The 24,242-nt window shown below is 34.7% G+C and overlaps 2 protein-coding genes across 3 annotated transcripts; one reads left to right on the top strand and one right to left on the bottom strand.

Annotated features, from left to right (window-relative positions):
- The first annotated feature begins 243 nt into the window (after window positions 1–243).
- LOC107914827 (probable calcium-binding protein CML22) lies at window positions 244–2,815 on the top strand. 2 transcript variants are annotated; one of them, XM_016843869.2, is made up of 5 exons: window positions 244–581; window positions 1,589–1,828; window positions 1,917–2,119; window positions 2,233–2,407; window positions 2,507–2,815. In XM_016843869.2, the coding sequence occupies exons 1-5, from the start codon at window positions 578–580 to the stop codon at window positions 2,617–2,619; spliced, it is 735 nt and encodes a 244-aa protein (XP_016699358.1). In that variant the 5' UTR covers window positions 244–577; the 3' UTR covers window positions 2,620–2,815. The 2 variants fall into 2 exon arrangements, with proteins under 2 accessions (XP_016699358.1, XP_016699359.1); XM_016843870.2 differs by having other exon boundaries at window positions 335–581; window positions 1,589–1,810.
- An 84-nt stretch (window positions 2,816–2,899) lies between these two features.
- On the bottom strand, window positions 2,900–5,845 carry LOC107914826 (receptor like protein kinase S.2). Its single transcript, XM_016843867.2, has one exon. It carries the CDS (start codon window positions 5,593–5,595, stop codon window positions 3,097–3,099), a length of 2,499 nt encoding a protein of 832 aa, XP_016699356.2. The 5' UTR covers window positions 5,596–5,845; the 3' UTR covers window positions 2,900–3,096.
- Between the last annotated feature and the right edge of the window lie 18,397 nt (window positions 5,846–24,242).

The following is a 24,242-nucleotide window of genomic DNA, read 5'->3' as shown; positions in this document are numbered from 1 at the left end:
GTCCATATTTGTAAATGACTAACCTAAGCCCATTTTAAACCCACCTATATTATTTTTAAAACTTTTAAATATTTTTATTTATTTTAATTTTAATTTTATTTTAATAATTAGCAAATTTATAAAATTTTTATTTATTATAGTTTAATATATATAACATATCTAATTATATATGTATTAATCCACTATCATCGAGTAACCTTAACAATGGTAGAGAATATATATATAAAAGAAGTAATGATGACCCTGAAAGACATGGCATGAGAGATAACGGTCCAAAGGGAAGCAGAATTTATGCCTTTTTATTTAATTCTTCTACCGTTACGATATTTGAAACAAAAGAATAGAAGTATGCATTATGTGTTGTCCAAGGCCATGATTTATGCTACTCTCCACTTTGTGAAACTTCCCTTTTTTTTTTTTGCTTATTCTTTGCCCCATTCTCTACCTTCACCACTTCTCTTCTTTTCAGCTAGGTGGGACTACTTACAGCTTTCCCTTCATCTTTCCTTGTTGACTTCAAAACTCTTATTTTCCCATTATCTCTTCCAACGACTCATCATCATCAACTTAAGCTTCCATGGGTATGTCTTTGACTCTTCTTTCCTTTCCTTTTTTATCCCTTTTTATACTTATATTTTGTGCAACATATTATGTAGTTGAATGTTATTGAAGTCCTGGATTATGAGTTTTTCTTTTTTTCTTTCCTAATTCTTGTTTATGCATACATGAGGCTCATGGATTGAGTTATTCTACAACTTTTTGCTACAACTTTTTGTTTTATTTTTCATATCAGTCATTTTTTACTTGTGTATTTAGGTTTTGTTTTGGCTGTTAATTACTGTTTACAGTTCTGTACTTGTATAATTGTTAGCATTCTTAGTAATTAAGAATACTGTTGTGGGATTCTAGTAATCTAGTTACCTGTCTAAACTGTGAAGTATAGGATTTATCAGTTATTAGGAAATTAATGGATTCCTTCAAAATTTTGACTTATTTGTGTGGCTCTGTACCTTGATTATCAACCTGATTCAGAATTCAATTGATATGCTGTAATGTGGATTTATGCTTGATTTTGTCAAGCTAATCTTTGAGGTGAATATTGATATGGCTAACAAGAGATAGATCCAGGATTAGGACATCGGTGGTTCAAGGTAAATTTACAACTTCTAAGGAGTTTTATGAAAAAGAAGAGCCTCCAGAATGGAAAGACTGTCCATTGATAGCCAACTCTATTAGCCAATTTCTTAGAGAAGGAATTTTGGAACCGAAAATGGATGTTGGTATCGAAATGGCTCAAAAGTGCAAATACATGTAGGTTTGCTCTAGGATCAGCACCAGGGTCTTTCGCCAATAGTGCTGCTGAGTGCTGATGTATGCAACTAGGATCAGTCTCATGGTCTTTCACCAATAGGTTTGCTCTATATTTATGCAGTGATCATGTGTGTCTTGTATAGGGACTCATTACATGGTTTGGACCGGCGAATTCGTCATCATTATATGTACTTAGATATACTGTATGAAACACTTTCCGAGAAAATGTCAACATTGAGCATGCAATTGACATCTGATTTCCATATCTTATCTTAAGGCAAATGTCATCCTTGCCCGCCGCTGAAGTCCTTATCCAGCAGAATAGGAGGCATGCTATGCAATTACGGTTCATCAAACAAGTACAAGAAGTTGGATTCAAAGCTTGAAAGGAAGATGATTGCAATGAAGAGAAGTGCATCAGGACAATCTAATTTCAAATCAATTGACAGCATAATCTTGAGGTTCCCTCAGTTCAGGGAAGGATTGAGAAACCTCAGAGGTGTGTTCGAGCAGTATGGTGGGTTGCAACAAGTAGTTTAATCTTAAGCTCTCTATAAGATATTTTTATCTTCGAGTTTTACCACTAAATGGCACTCTTTCTCTAGATGAAGACTCCAATGGAACTATTGATCGCGAGGAACTGAACAGATGCTTGGAGAAACTGCAACTTCACTTTACAAAAGAGGAGGTTGAGGATTTGTTTCATTCATGTGACATTGACGGGAGCGAAGGGATTCAATTTAACGAGTTTATTGTGCTGCTATGTCTCATCTATCTTCTAATGAAGCCTTCCTCCTCTCCTGATAATGTATCCAAAAATAACTTATTTTTGTTTCTTTCCCTATGTTTAAGATTTAAGAACATAGCATGTTGCAGACAGTATTAATCAGTGTTTTTACTCGTGAATTGAGAATGTTTCAGACATTGAAGATGCATTCCCTGCAACTTGAGGCCACTTTCGATACTATTGTCGAAGCATTCTTGTTTCTTGATAAGAATGGTGATGGAAAACTTAACAAGAAAGACATGGTGAAGGCACTAAATGAAGCTTCTCCATGGGAGCGCTCCCCTGCACGTGTCACTCGGACTAGATTCAGTATCTCAGCTTCAACTCAACTTTTAATTAATTTCTCAGAAATTTCTTTCATCAATGATATTAATCTTTCTTTTGGTAATTCCCCATGGAAAAATGCAGAAGAAATGGACTGGGATAAAAATGGAAAAGTCAGCTTCAGAGAGTTCCTCTTTGCTTTTATTAACTGGGTCGGAATTGAAAGTGATGAAGAACTACCTGATTCGGGGACCTAATGACACTCAGAAGGGCTACAGGATAAATCTGGATGAGATCAGATTAAGATTTGTTCATATGCCTAAGACATCCCAAGTACTTACTTGACCTGTTGTTGCTACATCATGTCATGTATATCTTTGCAGTTTTCTTTCAAATGATAAAAATTCGAGATGTCCTGTTAAAGCAATGAATTTATGTTGTAATTGGCATGAATGTGTTCATAGCAATTGATATAGCAAGAAACGCTTTGGTAGCCATGAATGGCTACCATCCAAGCTTCGCAAATTGTACTTGGAATCAATCAAATCTGGCTTAGATTATGAACATAGAACTTCCTAACCACTGCTATACTATACACATACAACATTTCATCTCCTTGTTTAAGATAGATACATACAAAAGCACACGCACTACCTTTAACGGTACACATTAATCGAAACGAAAATTGTTGCGGAAAACGAATGCTAGAACTTGCCTCTCCTCCTGTATGAGTTTCAATGTAATCCCAGAGCATGGATTCTTCTAACAAGTGACAAAGAACAAGCATTTCTTTCTTTCCATTCTTCACTACCCTCCTTCCTCTGCCATTCTTCCATGAAGCTTTTATCATTCCCATCAAGTATGCTCACTATCTGCCTTATGGTAGGCCTTAATTTTGGGTCAGATCGTGTGCAAGCGATTCCCAGTTTTGTTAGTCTCAAAAATTCTTCAGTATTGTATTCCTCCTTCAACCTGATGTCAACCAGTTCCTCAAACGGCCTTTTCCGTGTCTCAAAGTTGTGTACTCGTTTCACCAATAATACCTCAGGCTGCCTAAAGTCAGCTGCCATATATCCACTGACCACCTCAAGCACCACCACTCCAAAGCTATAAACATCAGCCATTGCTGTTGCTTCTCCAGATTCTATATATTCAGGTGACATATAACCGAAAATTCCACGAACTGATTTGTTTTTGTTGGTAGCTGCGTGATGGCCGTGATCATTTCTTGTCAAGAACTCAGCCAGAGCAAAACTACTAAGCCGTGGATTCATGTCGGGATCAAGAATGATGGCTGAAGAGGTAATGTTCCTATGGATGACTTGTTCATCCCATTCCTCATGAAGATAAAGAATTGCAGAAGCAAGGGATTTGATAATGTTGTATCGATGTCGCCATTGCAAAATAGAGCTGCCAGTTATATTGTTATGGTGAAAAAGGAGGTGACTCAACAGTTGATTCGCCGAGTAATCATATACAACGAGCATCTCTCCTTGCTCGGTACACCATCCACGGAGTTGAACTAGATTACGATGGCGGAGCCTCGCTAAGTTTTGGAGTTCACTTGAAAACCTTGTTCGCAATGCAGGGCATTTGGTCATGCCAAGTCTCTTCACAAGAATGTGATGACGGTTGTCAAGGAAACCTTGGTAGGCAGTTCCGAAGTCAAGCTCCGCCACCCTTCGTGATTCCGCGAAATTATCAGTGGCGACAATGAGCTCCTTGAAGGGTATTTCCCTCGGAGTATCGACCATAAAGAAGTTGGTTGGACGACGGCTGCTGCTGGTGGATAAATTGGAACCATTGACTCCAAATTCAGCAGTTTCATAAATAGTTTCTTCGGTGGCAGTCACATAATCGGATGAAGCAAATGAGACAGTAATGTTGACGCTGCTGGTAGTGGCAGTGGCGGTGGACAACCGACTACTGGCGGTGCTCTTGCTTCCACTAGTATTGGATGAGGATGAGAGTGAGATGTATAAAGGGTGGGACTCAAATGATGGCAAAGTCGGAAGCTTCCCTGAAATATTACCAGAAAGAACTTCAACAACCCATTTCATATTAGGCCTCAACAATGGATTATGGAGCGTGCAAAGGAGTCCTATATGAAGGAACCGCTCCATATCCGCAAGCTTGTAGGAGCCATCTATAAGTTGACTGTCCCCTGCTTGTAAAAGCTTATCTTCATCAGACAACCTTCGGATCCAATCAAGCAAAATGATTTGCTCGTCGGGAAACGTAAGATCAACAGCTCGCCTCCCCGAAACCACCTCTAAAACAACAACCCCAAAGCTGAAAACATCTGACTTTGTAGTCGCCACACTTCGTTTCTGGAAACTCTCCGGTGGGAGGTACCCAATTGTGCCACCGATCCTCGTCGTGTCAACTAAACGGAATTGGTGTCGTTTCGTCGCTGGTGTCCTGATTTGGTACTCCAGTTCATGTTCCAGCCACCGTGCCAGGCCGAAGTCACCGAGCCGGGCATTGTACTGGGAGTCGAGCATCACGTTGCTTGTTTTTACGTCGCGGTGTATGATTTGAGTCTCCAGTTGTTCATGGAGATAAAACAGTGCAGCCGCAAGACCTCGAACGATTTTCCTCCGGCGGTCCCAGTTTAAAGGAGGTGCCCCGGTATTTTCGGGCCTTCTAAAGAGTACTCTGTCGAGGCTTCGATTAGGCATGTAGTCATAGACGAGGAGCAACTGGTCTTCATGAACGCACCAGCCCCTCAACCGAACAAGATTTCTGTGGCGGAGATGAGCCACCGCCACCAGCTCAGCTGCAAAGGTCTTTTCAAACCTCTCCCCTTTCTCGGCCAAACATTTGACGGCCACCACAGTTCCGTCACTTGGTAAAACAGCTTTATACACTCTCCCGAAACCCCCACTTCCAAGAATTTCATCTTGACAGAATCCTTTAGAGCCTATGTAAAGCTCGGCGTAACTGAAAATCCTTGGATTGTCTCCACCAACTTTCTCCGACATCTGAACCCCTTCGAGGTCATGAAAAACGCTCGACTGCTGCCTCCTCGGGTTAGCACAATGAAGCAGGCATCTGGAGCCATAGAAGCGGCGGAGGGAATCCCCGATGAAACCAACAAAATGAGCCCCACAATCACGGTACGGGTGCTTCTTCCCCTCCTTTTTAACAGGTTTTTCCACTGGGGGGTAGCCCAAGGGAGCGATTTCATTAAAATCAGCAGGTAAAATGAAGCAAAGCCGGTTCACCTTCATGGTGGTGATGAAAGTAGATGAACATGAAGGAAATTTTAAACTTTGGGATACTTAATATATGAGTTGGGATTGTGAATGGGGTTTTCTTGTTAGTGCTTTTATTCAACGTTGGTAGGTTTGCATGGTTGAATTGTTTGCTATAAAACTTTCTAAAACCTGGAAGCTGCCGTCCCCTTTTGTGATGTAACCAAAAAAAGGAAGATTCTCATTTCTCCAAATCACCCTAATAAGAAGTATCACCCCTTATTGTATTTTTCTTTTGCCTTCAAATTTAAGGTTTAGATTTTTGTAGTAATAATAAATGAGAAGAAAAATATAATTTGGTTTAAATAAATAAATAATAATTTTATTTAAGCATAATTAAATATAAATTTAGCTTAACGAGTAAAAATGCTCACTTTATTTAAACATTTTTAAACTCAACAAAAATCCTAAACCAACAAAAAAAACTAATTATTATAGTTAATATGGGTTATATTTATAAAATAAATAAATTTATTTATAAATCATTCTATTTCACTTTACGCTAATCATATATCATACTAATCTATATTTTTGTTGTCATACTAGTCTATATGATCTGGAACAACAATCAAACACATAAAATGCTTAGAAGAAGGTTTCACACAGGACCACCTTTGAAGCGCGTGGAAATGCCTTTGAAAACTTCATGGTGGTTCATTTTGCTAAACCCCTTTAGATTATTGGGTCAAGGTTTTCTCTTTAAAAAATAATTCAACGATTGAAAAGGTGGATTCATACTTATTGATAAGTAGAGAAACATATATTATATTCAAGTTGATTTGATTATCGGTGTCAGAAATCAAAAAAAAAATCATTTGGATTTTTGTTCACAGATTCATAATGTTTAAAGTTACTTCATAAAAAAATTGAACCGCGAAAGAAAATAGAATGAAAGCTTTCAATTTGTGTAGACAATGTGAACAGAAAAGGTTATATAACAACGATTTTAACAGCCCAACGACCTAAATAAAAACTTTCGAATAGTTCAATGACTATTTTATAATTTTTTGAAGTTGAGTGAACAAAACATAAAATTACTAATTGTTTAGTGACCTTTGATGTAAATTATCCTTTTAAGTTTTAAATCTTGTACCGGGTTCTACGGTAAAATTTACTTCTAGTTGGAGCTGAATTTGAAATTCGAGAATTCAATTTTATTTTTAATTTAAGATAAAATTAAGTTGGAGTTGAATTTAAATCTAATTTTTAAATATAAAAAATCGATTAAATTAACCCATAGTTTTAGTGTCAAAAAGTGCATTTCAATTCCTTTGTTCCATCGTAAAACATGATAATTTAAAAATTAAAATAACTTAAAATGAAATAATCGGAATATCAAAATTAAATAGAAAATAATTCCAAACCCCACACCTCACACCTCATATTATTACCAAAAAGATAAATTATAAGTTGAAGAAATAGAAATAAAAATAAAAAGCCCTTTCAATTGCTATAATTGATAGGCAACAAAGTTCATGTGATACGCATTGAATGTGAAACAACTTGGTTAGGTTGGGAAGGTGCATTATTGCTCCCTCTAATAATACAGAATTATTTCATTCAATATTTCTTCTATAATCGAATAACAAATTAACTCAATATTTTTGATAAGGTAAACTAAAGTAATATTTTATTGTTATATTATATAGAATTTTCACCCACAATTTAACATTTTATGTCTTTTCTATGCATATTAATTATTTAGTCACTAAATTATGACTAAATTTTCGTTTTGATCATTTAATTAAAAAAATTATAATTTAATCACTGAACTATTCAGAAATTTTCATTTAAGTCCCTAAACTATTCAATTTTTTTTAAATCACTGAGATGTTAACTTTTTTTTTAAAGTTCTGCCAACGAATTTCAAGCGACGATTTAGCAATCGCTATGATGGATCAATACCCATCGACGAGTAGAAGAACATATCTTAGATCCAAGTCGATCGAACAGTCGTGTAAGAGATCAAAGAAAGAAGCTATTTGAATTTTAGTTCATAGATTTATGATGTTTAAAGTTGTTTCATAAAAAAACTAAACAGTAGAAGAGAAGGGAAAGAGAGCTCTTAAATGGTGCAAGTAGTGCGAACAGAGAAAACCATATAGCATTGATTTTAACAGCTTAGTGACTTAAATGAAATTCTTTTTAGTAACTTAGTGGTCAAATTGTAACTTTTTCCAGTTAAGTGATCAAAATGAAAACTTACCCATCACTTAATAACTAATGATATAATTTATCCATATTGTTACCCATAGATTCAACTCAAAATCCATTTACAGAAAAAAAATGATATGGCACAAAAAAATTTAAAGATATTCAATAGACCACAAAAGAAAGACGAGCAAAAGGAAGTTTGAAATGGTGTTGCTGGAGTGAAAGCATGAAGGAAGGCGCAATTAGGAGCAATTAAGTGTAGAATTTTGTCACCCAAAAGATATTTGGTTACAGATAAGTGATGGAAAACAATGCAAATTGACACTTACATAAAACCTTTATACTCCATGCATTCATGTTCACAGGTCAAAGTAGTTTGTTTCACTTGTATTAATTCTAAATAAATCAATTTATTATATCTATAAAACAAATTAATTATAAAACATTCAACTGGAATTGTCAAATGTTGTTGACCCATGACCACTACTAACCATGATTGTCAAATGGTATTTCATTATATCATTCATTTCCTTAATGACCAACCATAAAACTTTGAATGCAAATAATTTTAGTTATTAATAAATGAGTAATTTTAAGAAATAGGGATATTAAAGGGGGTAGCCTTTAAGTTGGGTGATGTGGTTAGCCTACTTTAAATTTGTTTTATTTGTAAAGTGGGTACACTTAATGTTAGTGGGGTACTCAAAACTGTCCCTGATTTTGACTTTTATCACCCCCAACTAAGTTTAATTGCAATTAATGTCTTTAACTTCTTCCTTGTCATATTTCCAATTTTATCTTTTGCATTTCGCTTAACATTTTTTTAAAATTAAAGATTCTTAATTTTTTGTATTTGATGCATTGATAGCATTATTAGTTACTTATATTAAGACATATCAACAAATTGATGGATAATTTTTAAAATTAGTGAAAATTATTATACCATCTACTAGACGATTATATATGTCACCTTTTAGTGAACCTCACGTAGAGTAGAGATCCAATATAGAATTACCCCTAAGTGAATCTCATACCAAACAAACCTCTGATGAGATCTACCCTCGCTAAGAGCATGTAGAGCCTCACGCCCATTAGTTACCAAGCTGCCCTATAATGTCACATCACCACCTTGCAAGGAGACAACATGTGTTATTACCACCAGTGAAGTTTCAACACGTGGCATCCGTTTTAGCCTATGTATATAAACCTTCTCACTTTCTCTAATGATGGGATATATAGATCATTATCAAGACAGAAATTATTTCTTGACTCTCCAAACATTACTCCTCTCCATCTTCAATTAATCTTGCCATCATTCTCACAATCATGGAATGATAGCTGCCTACCTCACACAGGATAAACCGTCATCTCTCTTACTATCTTACACCCTTTATTAATTTTTACCATCAACAAAAATAAATATGATTATTATATTTTTAACCTACTGCATCTTATAATTTACATTTATATTTCATCAAATATAAATATAAATATAAATATATTATTATTTAACTTCTTTAAACTTTGTTAATTATTATATCGGACAACAAAATTTTGTTATTATACTTTAAATATTTACAATGAAAAATTTCAATTTTATTATCCTTTTGTTAAAAAAACAACACAATTAAAATATAGTTAACTTTTCTTTATATGTTATGGGTAGAATTTACTTTGATATTCCTATACATTGTTGTTATTAAACGTTGATGTGTATTTCTTTTCGGTGATTGAAAAGGAACTTTACACAAAACTAAAAGTACTTAAAAATAAATGTAAGCCCTCTTCTCTATCAAACGCCAATTTAGCGATGCGATCAACTTTAGAATTTTCTTCTTTAGGAATATACTCAAAGGACCAACTATGCACATTCTGCAAGAGTTGAGTAATACGTCTGACTAGTGCAGAATTTGAGGACTTCAACAAGGATTCCTTGATAGCCACAATAGCTTCCATTTTATCTGTCTGCACTAAAACTTTGTCATAGTTTCTTCCTTGTACCAGCATCGCACCGTCAAGAATTTCCCACAATTCATCTTCAAACACAAAATAGTTCCCTAAGCGACGATTAAATCCTATGAGCCATTTCTCATTTTGGTCTCTCAAAACTCCTTTTGCAACAATGCTTCCTGTGTTTACCTTGAGAGTTTCATCTAACCTTAATAGAATCCATTTTCCTACTTCCCCTATGTCTACCCTCGAGGCTTGCTTCATAGAACCACCATTACTACCAACAAGGTAATGCGTAGCCCAACTATAAGCATTTTTAACAATTTCCTTTGCACTCCACGATGTACCTAGAAAGATACATAAATTCCTATTCTTCCAGATACGCCAAGCAACAGTGCCTAAAAAACACGACCAATTGGCATTCCTCATAGCATAACTATGACAATTTTGCAAATTAGACATAATCCAATCCTGCAAATTACCTAAAAAGAAACAAACCTGCTTATGAGAAGGGATGATCCGAGACCATACCTCTTTTGCCATAAATCAATCTCTAATAGTATGAATTATGTCCTCCACTTCATGTCCACAAATCAAACATCTTGCATTGCTATCAACTTCACGCCTTAGTCGCTCCTCTTGAATAAGCAGTCGTTGTTTAAGAACCAACTAAAGGAAAATCTGAACCCTTTGAGAACCCTAAAATTTCCATGGCAGATTCCAAGCTTCCTCCCTAGGACTCCACGAACTCTTCTTAACTATACGATAGACACTCTTAACAGAAAACTAACCTGAAGAAGTACCAACCTAAGCAATCTTGTCAAATCCTGCCAAGGGTTGTGGAGGTGGAATACTAGTAATACGTCCAATAATTTCTTCTAGTAATCAAACCTGAAAGAGTTTCAGATTCCATAAATCTTCTTCTATAACTATTTCCTTAAGAAAATAATTAGTAGCAATGTTTGTATTAGTTGGGATTAGATTGATTAGGGTATCAACCTTTGGAATCCAACTGTCCTTCTAACACCTGAAGTTATTACCATTTCCAATTGACCAAAAAAAATTTCTCAAAGCAAAGGCCATACCTTAGACACTCTTAACAGAAAAATAACCTGAAGAAGTACCAACCTAGGCAATCTTGTCAAATCCTGCCAAGGGTTGTGGAGGTGGAATACTAATAATACGTCCAATAATTTCTTCTGACAACCAAACCTGAAAGAGTTCCAGATTCCACAAATCTTCTTCTATAACCATCTCCTTAAGAAAATAATTAGTAGCAATGTTTGCATTAGTTGGGATTAGATTGATTAGCGGATCAACCTTTGGAATCCAACTGTCCTTCTAACACCTAATGTTATTACCATTTCCAATTGACCAAAAAATATTTTCTCGAAGCAAAGGTCATACCTTAAACAGGGCTCTCTCCAAAGGAAAGAACAATTCCTGTGGGAGATACAAACCCCCCACCCTTCATCCTATACATCGACTACAAGACACAGACTCACAAAGCTTTCGAATTTGCTAGAATATTAAAACCCAATTTCAACAAGAAGGAAGTGTTTGATCCTTTAATTGACGAAACCCAAGCCCTCCACAAAACTTTGGCTGACATAATGAATTCCAACTAATAAGAGCCATCTTTTTACTACCTCCTACCGGTCCCCATATGAACTGTCTAACAATACTTTCAATTTCATCGCAAGTTCCTTGCGGGATTATCATTGATTGCATAAAGTAGTTAAGAATTTTGAGTAAGACCGATTGAGCTAAAGTAACTCTACTAACTAAGGATAATTGTCTCGCATCCTATCTTTGCAACCTAGATTTGACATTTTCTACCACAAACCTTAAGGAACTTAAGGTAACCCTTTCATGGAACAGAGGAACTCCCAAATACTTTCCAAGACTATGAACTCTACGAAATTCAAGCAAATTACAAATAATCCCTGCCAAATCTTCACCTACCCCTTTAGAAAAAAAATGCTTATTTTGTGAGCATTCACATGATGACTAGAAATGCTACAAAACTCATCCAAAGTCTCCTTAATTAAACAACCCTGACTCAAATATGCTTCCCCAAAAATAACAAGATCATCAGTAAAAAACACATGAGAGAGTGATGATCTTGACCTGGATAACTAAATGGGAGACCACTGGCCTGGAATAATAGAGGAAGAGATGTTATGACCTAATCATTCCATACAAAGAACAAATATGTACAGTGACAAATGACACCCTTACCTGATTCCCCTAACTAGACTGAATTTTTAGGTAAACACTCCATTCCACAGAATCTGCATAGTTGAACTTGTGATGGCTAACATAATAACATTACGAAGAAAGTCTGGAATGCTTGTCGCTTTAAAGAAAGCATGTATAAAATCCCATCTCACCTAGTCATATGCCTTCTCCAAATCAATCTTAATGGTCATTCATCTTTTTTGTTTGCTTCTCATAGAGTGGATAACTTCTTGGGCTACTATGATATTACCTGTGATGTTTCTTCCAGTAATAAAACTGGTTTGTTCTAGACCAATGATTTTAGGGAAAACCATCTTGAATCTGTTCGCAATAATCTTCATGACAAGCTTATAAAGAACTAAACACAGGCTTATTGGCCGAAACTGAGCAAAGTTCTCTGGGTTCTTAACCTTGGGAATGAGAACAAGCAAAGTGTTATTAAGCTCATTGTTAATAGGCTGACCATCAAATATTTTCTTGACTCATTCGCAAACAACACCACCGATCAGATCCCACTGACTTTGGAAGAAGAGAGCATGGTATCCATCACTGTCCGAGGCTTTTAACGGAGCCATACCTAATAAATCACCCTTAATTTCTTCATTTGAAATTGTTCTACCCAAAAACAATTCATCATTAGAATCAAAATTAGGAAAAGACCTAGGAGGCAAACTTGTGCTACTGTCCGAAAATTCACCATACAATTTCTAAAATAACTTAATTACCTCAGATTGAAGATTCTCATCCTCAAACAATCATTCACCGTTTAAAATTCTTCAGAGCTAAATTATGTTATGCTTCATTCTCTAAATCATACGGGAGTAAAAAAATTAGTGTTTCGATCTCCAAAGTGCAACCAATCACACATCAAGTTTTGCTTCCCAAGTAGCTCTTTATGGTAAAGCACACCTTTTAATTCCTCCTGAACCTTCAATTCTAAAAGACTTAGATAAACTGAATCTACTTTTTCTAAGTCCCTTTCGATATCAACCAATTTTTGCAACAGCTTCCTTTTGCAAGCACCAATAAACCCATACACTAAATTATTCCAATGTTCAATGTTGTAGGTAAATTGATCCAAAGACTTAACCATGTTACCTTGAAAACTTAACTTGTCCTTAACAAAATTTGAAAAACTAGGATGCTCCTCCCAACTAGCCAAAAATTTAAAAGGGCATCTTTTAGGTAAATTAACATACGGCTCAAGAGAAAGGAGCAATGATCTATGATTCGATTTAATCCTTTGGATATGAGTGATGGAGTAGTTAGGAAAGATTCACAACCAAGTGTCGTTACCAATTGCCATATCCAACCTTTCCAAGAGCCCACCTCGATGCCAAGTGAATGCAGGCCCCCTAAAGCCCAGATAGTGCAAGTTTGACGTCATAAGAAAATCATTAAAAAAATGGACAAACCTTCCCATCTTTACGCCCTCCTTTATTATCATTAGAAGATAGTAAAGCATTGAAATCACCAATAGCTACCCATGGAATATTACCAGTAAAGATAACATATTTAAGATCTTCCAAAAGCTTCCTCCTCTTCTACCTATCTAGGCTTCCATAAACAAAAACAATATGGATGGGCAAAAAATTACCCCCCTTATATCTCAAATACAAATGAATTGGGAGTGACTTCAAATAATTTCAAAAATAGGATCCTTCCAACCCACCCAGATTCCTCTAGAAAGCCCAATTGCCTCCACCCTATGAGAACACTGAAAACCCAATCTAGCAATGATCTTATCTAATTTGGGACCACTAACCCTTGTCTTTAACAAACTGACAATATCCGGCTTATACTCTTTATTATATTCATGGAAAATACGAGGAAATTTCAGACTAACATACCCCTGATAGTTCTAAGAAAAAATAGTCCAGTCCATAAAATAAAAATATCTGACAGTTCCAATAAAATCCGATTAAGTATATGAATTGAAATCTGACAATACATCTGCTTTTAATAAGAAAAATATTTTTTTGTTGTAATTAGTTCAATTATGTACTATCAAACTTAATAATTTATTAGTAATTTTTTGGTCACTAATTATTTAAAATTTTCTTTTTTTGTCACTACCAGTTCAATTATTAACAAACAAATAATTTGACAGTTTTTAAAATTGACATAATAGCAACTTTAACCCTCAACATTTATACATTGTGTAAATTTAATCTTTATTTCACCAAAAATTAACCTTCAACATTTACACATTGTGTAATTTGATTCCTTTTATTTACAGTTTTACTTTTATTTCTGACATTGAGGGTTAATTTTAAAAGAATAAGAAAGATAAAAATTATTATATTGGATTTTTGGGTGTTTCTATTTTTGGTATATTTCGGATTAAACTTAACTAATAGATTTGTTTTTTTAGCTTTTTAGTGGAAAGAATTACAAAGAAAAGCAAAATAGAAAGAAAAAAAAGTCAAATTACACAATATGTAAAGTCGAGGGTTAAGCCTTTTAGAATCAATACTAAATTGACATAATGTAAAAATATTATGGGTTAAAGTTACTATCATGTCAGTTTTTAAAAACTACCGTATCATCTTTCCATTAACCATTTAATAATTGGTGACAAAAAATACTAATAAGTAGATGACTACAACAATAATTTACCCTAATAATTAAGATTGTTTTATATTATTAACCTATTATCAATTCTACTTTTTTTCAACCATATCAATCATAAAATATTCAAATTACTTAGTTTTATAATACATAGACTAGATTGCATTTTTTTACTATAAATTTATATTTTATTTTGAAGAAGTTACCAACAAATTTCAATTATAAACAATCATCCAAATAATTATAATTAAAATCAATCTTTACAATGTACAATTAAATTGATAACTATAATATATATAAACTTAAACCAAAACCCATTTATAATGGGATGTAAATCAAATTTAAAATTTAAAAAATTTCCCAAATAATTCTAATATGGAATTTCAAAATTCCGAAGCTAAGCTTAGTATTAAGCTAATAAATGATTAATAATGCCATAATTAGATTTTTATGGGTGAAATAATTGAAATTGTTTTGAAAAAAAAAAACGCAGCATTAAATTTTAGATATTGAAATTAAGCGTTCAAAACAATGGAATCTTAGTTAAGTTGATGAATCAATCCTACCAAACTCTTGAAAAACTTGACAAAATATTTAAAAAAATAATTTTTATGATTATGAAGAAGATGATGGTTGATGACGGCAATGCTATTTCCCATTATATTGCAACTCATAAATAAATCTCAACAACTACACATTCATGAAGTCAATTTAGAAAACAGAAGACATACGGAAGGAATCACATTTTAATCAATCAAGAGAAAACAGTTTACCTAACCCCATTCTTATAATATACAATTCATCTATTGTTGTAGGAACAAGTTTCAAGTCTTGCCATTCTAACTTTAGCTTATAAATATATATGTTTTTTTTCTTAAAATGAATCTACCATTTAGGTTAAATTCATATTTTAAGAAAAATAATGTTGGGTTGAATTAAAAATTTTATTCGGGGACTTAACTCATAAAAACTTTGTAAAACATTAGGGACTAACCAAGGAAGGTGTAATAGTATTGATAATGTTTGAAATTTTGAGATTTTAAGTATACATATACTAGTTTTATTATGCACAAATATTATGTATTTTTTTGGTGAATTTTAATTTTCAATTTATCCTACATTTATTAACTTGATTCAGTTTTCAATTCATCTAACATATATTATTTACTATTTATATTTACTTGTTAACTCTTTAGAAAGTAATAACACTTTTTTGGGTCTATAATAAAAATTATATCATTTAAGAAAATATAATTTTAGGGCAATTTACACAAAAAAAGCCATTTTTTAAAAAAAATTACCGAAATAAGCCCATTATTTAATTATTTACTGGAATGGTCCATTTTCCGGCAAATCGCGTCCACGTCAGCGCGATGTCAGGGGACGTGCCAGCAAGTCGCGGCCACGTCAGCGCGCTTTGCTGACATGGCAACAAATCGCACCCTCTAGGACGCGATTTGCTGCCATGTCAGCAAAGTGCACTGGTGTGGACGCGATTTCATGCCACGTAGCGCGTTCCGGGGGACGCGATTTTGCCGTTTTTCCTACGTTAGGTTTTTTTGGCTTTTAGGGTTTAGGGTTTAGACTTTTTAGGTCCTGGAAGAAATAATTTCGAGTTGACGTTTGTGATCAAATAGTATAAAATCACTTCTAGCAGGATGCTATTTTAGAAGAATTTGTGAAATCGCGCCCTCGAGGATGCGCTTTTGCTACAGTAGGTTGAGGAAGAAATATTTTTTTTTTGACGTTTCTGAGCAAATAGTATAAAATCGCTTCTAGCAGGATGCTATTTGAGAAGAATTTGTGAAATCGCGCCTTCATGGACGCGCTTTTGCTACAGTAGCATGTTTGGACTGAGGCTATAAATTAGACAGAAAATGTTCTCAGAATGCATAAGTCACAGCAGAAACAATTTAGAGAGGCTAAGAAGGTTAGAGTTTCAAATATGAGTGAATGTATTAGTGCTGTTATTTACTACGATGGTGAGGTTTGCCACACCGAGAATGGTGTTGTCTTTTTGTCGGAGAATACGGTGCGACTGGTTTTTAACCAGAACATAGAATTGACAGAACTTCATAAAATAATTAGGCGTAAAATTTTCGGAACAACGCCAATGAAAGTTCTGTCTATCACGTATTGATTTAGTTCTTCTGTTGATCCGGTGACATATGACTCGTTCGACATAAAAGGTGCTCGTAGCTTGGAGGTAATGGTACAGACTCATCTTGCTAGTGGAGCACCTTATATTGAGTTATATGTACAATTTACATCGCCAAATGATGTCATCGCTCATGTTATTGTAGCTTGTCAGATTCTCCGGCTGGATCCGATGAGCCATGTGGACGAAGTGTACAAATTAGAAAACATGTACAGCGTCTGGAGACACGTTTTCCCACCTGTCCCAGATGAACGTAAGTGGCCACCCGTATCTCTTGCTCCTTTTAAGCTGTTATCGGATAGAGAATTGCGTCGTAAACTAAAGGGTCAACCTTGCTCGACTAGAATACGTAACAATATGGATATCTGAGAAACAGCCAGTCAACAGAATTTGTGCGGATGGTGTAGGAATCTAGGCCATACAAGCCGATCATGCCTTAATCGGAATAGTTGAATGTAATTGTAAATAAATAATATTTTTTTTCAATTATTTATTGATAATTGTATTAATTGTTAGTAAAAGTCAAAACATTTTTTCAAATCTAACATTATGTGAATGTAAAAATATTAACTGATAATTGTATTAATGGTTAGTAGAATTCTCAAATTATATCAAAATATTCAAAATATTTGTACAAATTAATTAAGCTCATGTTATTACATCGAATAATATCAAAATAACTCAAAAAAAAAATCTGTTTTATTACATCAAATAAACTTCTATTTTATTACATCAAAGAATATCAAAATAACTCAAAAAATTTTCTATTTTATTGCATAAAATAATATCAAAATATTCAAAATATTTGTACAAATAAATTTAAATACGGCAATCAATGTCTATGCCCAGGGGATTCAGTGCCACATGGCAGCCGTCGACGGTTACGCGTTGGATTCCTCATTTCTCTAGCTTCCGGCAATAGTTGTTATTCCTCCGGTGGGGATTCTGGTTCTTCCGGTACGGCATCTGGTTGTCGGACTTGGGACGATGATCCACTTTCAAAGAATAGTGTATGTGGAGGTATTTGCATCACGAACGACGACGGTGTTTGAAACCCATACGTTAGTGGGGATTGGTAAAAAGGAGAGCTCCCCGACAGCCCCTCTTGCGATCCCTCATGCGCCGCTGGCCTATACATCGGTGGTCCACTCGGCATAACAAGAAATGAAGCTGAACCGGACATTTGGCTCCAACCTGCCATAGGACTCGGAAAAGGATACGTATAAGGGTTAGGATACATATAAGGGCTAGGAAACGCACCTGGCATCCTCTGAAAAGGCGGTTGCATGGGTATCATTGGTTGAACTGCTGCGTCGGGTGACTGTGTCAGTGCTCTCGTTGGGCCTAGTGATTGCATGGCCGCTGATGATGAGTCGAGTGAATGTCTGAGCCTCGTTTAGGGGCTGCCTTCGTCGTTTTGTCGTCTTGGATTTAGAGGCCCGCGCCTTTCCCTTTGGACACGTATTTGCCGCTGCCTCTCCTCTGGCGTCAGTAAATACGGCTTGCCATGGATCCTAAACCATGGCATGTATTCTGGAACGCACGCTAACTCCAGAACGATGATTGGTTCCCGAGTAGGTATATATTCATACCGATCTTCTCATATTTCCATGTACTCAGACCAGTATCTCGGCCAATCCGTATTCAATTGCCGAAGGTCGACTTTGTGTTGATCGTCAAACACCTCAGGATCCACAAGAATCGGTTGTCTACATCCAAACTGTCGTAGCACTCTGTCTGACTGGTGTGGCTCCACGGTTGCGTAGTTGATCAATACGACTTTCACGTGCCAAGCTTGTGAATTTTGTAAGAACTCTTCCGGAATTACTGCCCGAATTGCCGGATCCTCGTATGGTGTCCCTTGAAACTATATGAACATGATAGAAATATTAGTTATATACATAATAACTTGTATAGAAATATCTATTTTATTTAATACTTACTTGTGCTTCCGACCGTTGGTCCAATAGAAGCCGTATATCTTCAAGAGAGGTAGGTAATCGAGCATGACTTGTCGGATGGTTCCACCTAATTAAATAAATTTTTAGCATACTTTTATTTTTAAAAATCTACATAATAATTGTAAAATCTAATATAAAATTTACCTCGTTAAGAGTGGGAATATATATGGATGGTACACTCGAGGACGTAGAAATGGAAAGCGAAATTGTGCTCATGACTGCAGTAGTGACAAGAAACCTTCGATTTTTGCTCTCCTCGGTCACGTCGCCCCACACATCTCCCGATATAACGTTGCCAAGACGGCAGGCCCCCAACTCAATTCACTGACTGTTCTAAAATCAACGAGTTTCAGCAGCCATCTTAGATGTACGCGGCTCCGTGACGTGTCGGGTATCAGATAACCTCCAATTAATTGAAGAATGTATGCCCGAGCATATCGGATTCTTTCAATTTCGGTTGAATCTTCATCCGGATCAGGGAATGTGTCACGTAACCAACCCATCTCAATCTTACCTCTCTCCATTTTCTCCGGAATAGCGCCCAAAAGCTCGTAGCACACCGCCCCCCAATCGCTAGATTAGGTAGACCCGATGACTGGGTACCCGTCCATCGGCAATCCCAATTGCAGACTGACATCTTCTAGAGTGATAGTGCACTCTCCACATGGAAGATGGAATGTGTGCGTCTCGAGTCTCCACCTCTCGATCAATGCACTGATTAGTTTCGGGTCCACATTGCATCCCCGACCTACCGACGCCACGTGCCAAAAACCCGCTTCCCGCAGGTAGTTCTCTACCAACGGTGATGGAGGACCATGCATATTCCGGATATTACATTCCAATACCCAATTTACAGACTTTTATAACAAATAATAAATTAATAATTATCTAAAAATGCATAAATAAAAATTTCTTAAATAATATTTAAAAATTAAATTTAATACTTACCATTTTCATTTGTTCCACCGATATGTGATGCTTATCAAGACGAGTCAATTCTCCGGCCATTGCTGAAATCGTACAAATTTTTACGGTTTAAAAAAATTTTAAAAAATATTTTTAAAATTATTTAAAAAAAGGGAGTTAAGAGAAATTTAAGAGGAACTTGAGAAAAAAATTGAAATTAAATATGAATTTGAGAGAATTTTGGAAGGAAATTGAGAGGAAATTTGAGAGAAGATTAGTTTGTGAAAAAAAAGGGGTGGGGGTATTTATATTTTTTTTGACCGTTGGGGGGGGGCAACAGTCAAAATTTTGACCGTTGCAGCACTGTTCATGCGCGGGACAAATCGCGTCCTAGAGGGCGCGATTTCTTGCCATGTCAGTAAAGCGCACTGACGTGGCCGCGACTTGCTGGCGCGTCCCCTGACATCGCGCTGGCGTGGATGCGATTTGCCAGAAAATAGACTATGCCAGTAAATAATTAAATAATGGGCCTATTTCGATAATTTTAAAAAAAATGGCTTTTTTTGTGTAAATTGCCCACAATTTTAAGTATTTACTATAATTTAATATTAATTTCTTTTCAATTGAATTGGTGGGACAGAAGGTCTTGATTTTTGCTTGGTATCTAAATATTTATTAGATAATTAAAACCATATCTCAATCATATATAATTTATTTTTAATATTAAAGTGAGAAAACAGGTTGCATTTTTATTTATTTATTTATTAAAATTTTAATATTATAGTCGATTGAGTCTTAATATGATTAGTATAGAAATTGTTGCTAGAGGACATGGGTTTGATTGTGTTGAAACGTATTATCCTCCTATTTAAGTATTGGAGAGAGACTATGGGTAGTTTTAAGCATTGTATAAAAAAGAACATATATAAAAAAAATTATGATAAAAATACAATCAAAACTAGCATAATTATCGGTAAATAAGTGAATATAATAGTAATACACATTTTACTCTCAACAAATCCTTGTAAAAGGTAAATGCAAAATATATATATAAAAAAACATATAATTTGTAGGTTGCCATTTAAACTATTAAATTTTTTATCACTTTACCTCAAAAAATTTATATTTCAATTTGAATTTCTTAATGTAATTTTCTGACCGGGAGAGAATTGGAGGTAAAGAAGTAATTCATATTTTACATTTGAATTTTAATATCAAAGACAAATTTGGTTATTTGGATATAAGATTACATTTTCCGAGGAGTTTGAGTTTGTATTTAAAAGCAAACACAAAAGGGTATCTATAAATTTGTGTGCCTTCCATCAAACATCCCTATCACATATATGGTCCATCCAAAACCTTTAGACGTCAGCAATCTCAATCACCTTTCTTAATTGCAATCAACCTAATTTTCCACCTATTTCAAATCAATCCAAATTCCTATACCTATCGTTTTAATTTTTTTATATTAAAAAATTATCAAATTTAAGCAAATAAAGTATTAAATATAAATATAAGTTTGGATTAATTACATAAAAATATAAATATGATGTGTGTTAGATATGTAATATTGTGGATTAAAATGTGAATTGGGGACCATTAAAATTAATTTCTTGAAAACGCTAATGTCAAATACAAGGTATACAAAAATAAAGAAACAGACAAAAGCCAAAAAAAAAAAAAAGTTGGTATTGTCAAGTTTTCAGGAATTTGGATTTATTCAACAATGGGTAGCAATTTGTTGAAATTTCCCAACTTCCCTCCCTTTGTGATTGCGCTTATTTCTATTGTTTTTGGAACAAATTTATTTTTAGTTCATATCCAACTAATAAGTTTTCTTTAATTTCAAGGAATTTGTATTCCTAAGAAGACGGTTCACATTTACGAAATCCTCCCTTTTGTTGTCATTTTTATATTGCGTATGAACGAAAAATTTTAATATATATTTTAATTATTAAAGTTAAAAAATTGATTATTCATTTATTACATTTATTTAATTTAAAGTCTTCATTCTATTTTTCTTTTAAAAAAATGGTTTTCACGGGAGATTCTAATTAAGGAATTAGGACTTACAAACCTTCATAAATCTTTTACCTTCTTTCGATTTATTAAGATATGATGTATCAAATCTCCTTGGATGGTTTTTTCATCATTCTTAAAATTTCTTTGGGAGTATTGTTTTTGGAATTGTACTTTTTCTTAGTTTGGGTTACTTTGGTGTCACTTTCCAAGTTTTTAAAGAATTTTTTTGACATTTTATTTATGTTCTGTTTACGGGTTTTGGACGTATTGTTCTTCATACATTGCTTTTTTGTTGGTTTTTTCTTGGCAACCTTGAAGGCTTAGTTATTCTCTTGAGATGACACACTATTTGGGATTAAGGTTTTCTTCTGTACTTTGAGATTTGTCGGGAAATAATCCGCGTATGCAACGAACAAGTAAATAAAGTAAAATCGAAAAGATCAAACACGCAAATTTTATATGGAAAAACTCCTCAAAAGAGGATAAAAAAATCATTAGCAAAAAGAGATTTTACTATAATAGAAGGAAAGTACAAAAGATGGATAGAATCAAAAGAAAAACCAAAACCCCCAAAAAACCCTTCAAAACAAAGAACAGAATTCTCTTAATTTAAATATTTTTGTTATGTAAAACCTAGGGTAACTAAGTCCTTAAGCTATTAAAATCTCAAGGAGTTAACTTTTATAACTTTTTTCGGTTTAATCCTTGTACCTTGATTAGTAATTTTTCAGTAAAGTTACCTATAAAAAATTCAATTCACTTATATAACAATTTTGTAAATATTTAATAACAATATTTACTGTAACACCCCAAATCTGGCCTAGACGTTATGACCAAATTTTCAGGAATTGCATTAACTCGTTTAAAAACTTTCGATTTAATCAAACTTAAAGTGCGTTTCAAAAATATAAAATTTGGCAAAACTCTCACAATATGTTTAGTAAAACTTTAGTCCAGAATCACTTATCTCAAACCCAGAGTTTGAATTCGAAAACATGTTGTTTTAAAAATACTAATGTTGTTAGATCATTTCCAAAACTAAGGCAACCATTCGTTAAAAACCATTTAATTATTTATAGAAAAAGACTTAAGTGCTTATTTAATCTTTGCAGTGGAAATTGCTAGAATGTTGATTTTGAAAACCAAATTTTTAGTTTGGTAAATCGAACGACTTTGCAGTTTAACATTAAAATATCAAAATCCAACAAACATTGCAAAAATCAGGGAGCAAAGCCCAAAACAAATTTATAGTCCAAAAAATAATTAAAACATAAACCAAATTATATATTTAACCGATAAGCAACCTGACCTCCCGCACGCCGTCCAGTCTTAAGTCTGTAGTTCACCTGAAACGTATAAAACAAACGAGTGAGCTAGAAGCCCAGCGTGTGACTCGGCCCAAAAAACATAATTTCCTTATAACATTCACAAATGTAATTTATCAACACAAAAGTTTACTTAGAATGTTCACATATACGTATATCATATCAGAATGACACAATACCTGTAACACCCCAAAATTTTAGAATTTTTAATTCGTCATGTTATTACACAAATTGCTTGTATGCTTTAGTGGTTAAGTGATTTGGGTGTGTATGGGAGTGTGTAGGAAGTCCTGGGATCAAACCTAGGCCCTAGCAAAATTTTTATTTTCTCCTAAGTGAATCTTGATTCTGGCCTGAAGGCCTTAGGAATAATTGTTAGAAAAAAAAGAGCACAAGTTGAGGTTGTAGCCCAGTGGTAGTGGCATGATTAAGAGGGGCAAAGGAGCTTGGTTTGAATCCCTTGAGTAGCAAAGGAGTATTTATTTTACTCCCTGGCAGCCTGAGAAGTAGAGTTGGTTTGAGACTCTACATAGTGGAGTTTGAATTCGGTCATGGAGAGTTGTGGAAGAAAATCTAGGAGAGGATTATAGAGGAAATGGTGGAGATAATCAAGGAGTTGAGGTGTGTGGGGAGGTTGTGCCGAATAGGACTCTTGTTTGTGCAAAATTCGGCTAGAGAGGGGCTTTTGGGAGCATTTTCGGCATTTGGGAAGCCTTGGGTGACCAAATTTTCTTTGCTCTCCAGTCTTACCATTCATGTTTTATTTCTTTTTGCTCGGTTTTGCATTTAGTTTATGAGATAACCAAGTAGCTACCATCTCTTCTTTTCTTTCAATTGTCGAAAAGGTAACATCTTTTGGGGTCTTTATTTTTTTCCAAAATCGAAACCACCATCTTCTCTCATTCTCTCTTCTGTCAAAACTGAATCCTCTTTCTCTTTTCTGTCAAAATCCCTCTTTTTTTTTCTTCTCCTTCTTTATCTATCTTCTTTCAAAATTGAAACCTCATCCATTTATCTTCTTTGTCAAAACTGAATGCACCTCTACCTCAACCGAATTCTTCAAGGTAGGTCCTCTTCTGTGCTTGGCCGATTGTGCCTAAGCCTCTCTAACCAAATTCTTCATCCTCAATTTAGGGTGCTAAGCCGTGAGAAGAGAAAGGAGATTTCTCTAGGGCGTGGAGGCGTTTTAAATCTCTTTCATCAACCAGTTGGACCATTAAGGGTAAGTTGATAGGTAAGCCTTTTATGCCATGAACTTTCGTGTGGGATAATTCTTAAGTAACCTTGCCGTTCAATAACTATTGTTGCTTGATCAGATAATTATCGAAAAGGGGG

This window comes from Gossypium hirsutum, chromosome D10 (assembly GCF_007990345.1).
Source record: "Gossypium hirsutum isolate 1008001.06 chromosome D10, Gossypium_hirsutum_v2.1, whole genome shotgun sequence".
Classification (NCBI taxonomy): domain Eukaryota; kingdom Viridiplantae; phylum Streptophyta; class Magnoliopsida; order Malvales; family Malvaceae; genus Gossypium; species Gossypium hirsutum.
Note: the sequence above shows the minus strand (reverse complement) of the source record. Positions and strands in the feature narration are given on the sequence as shown.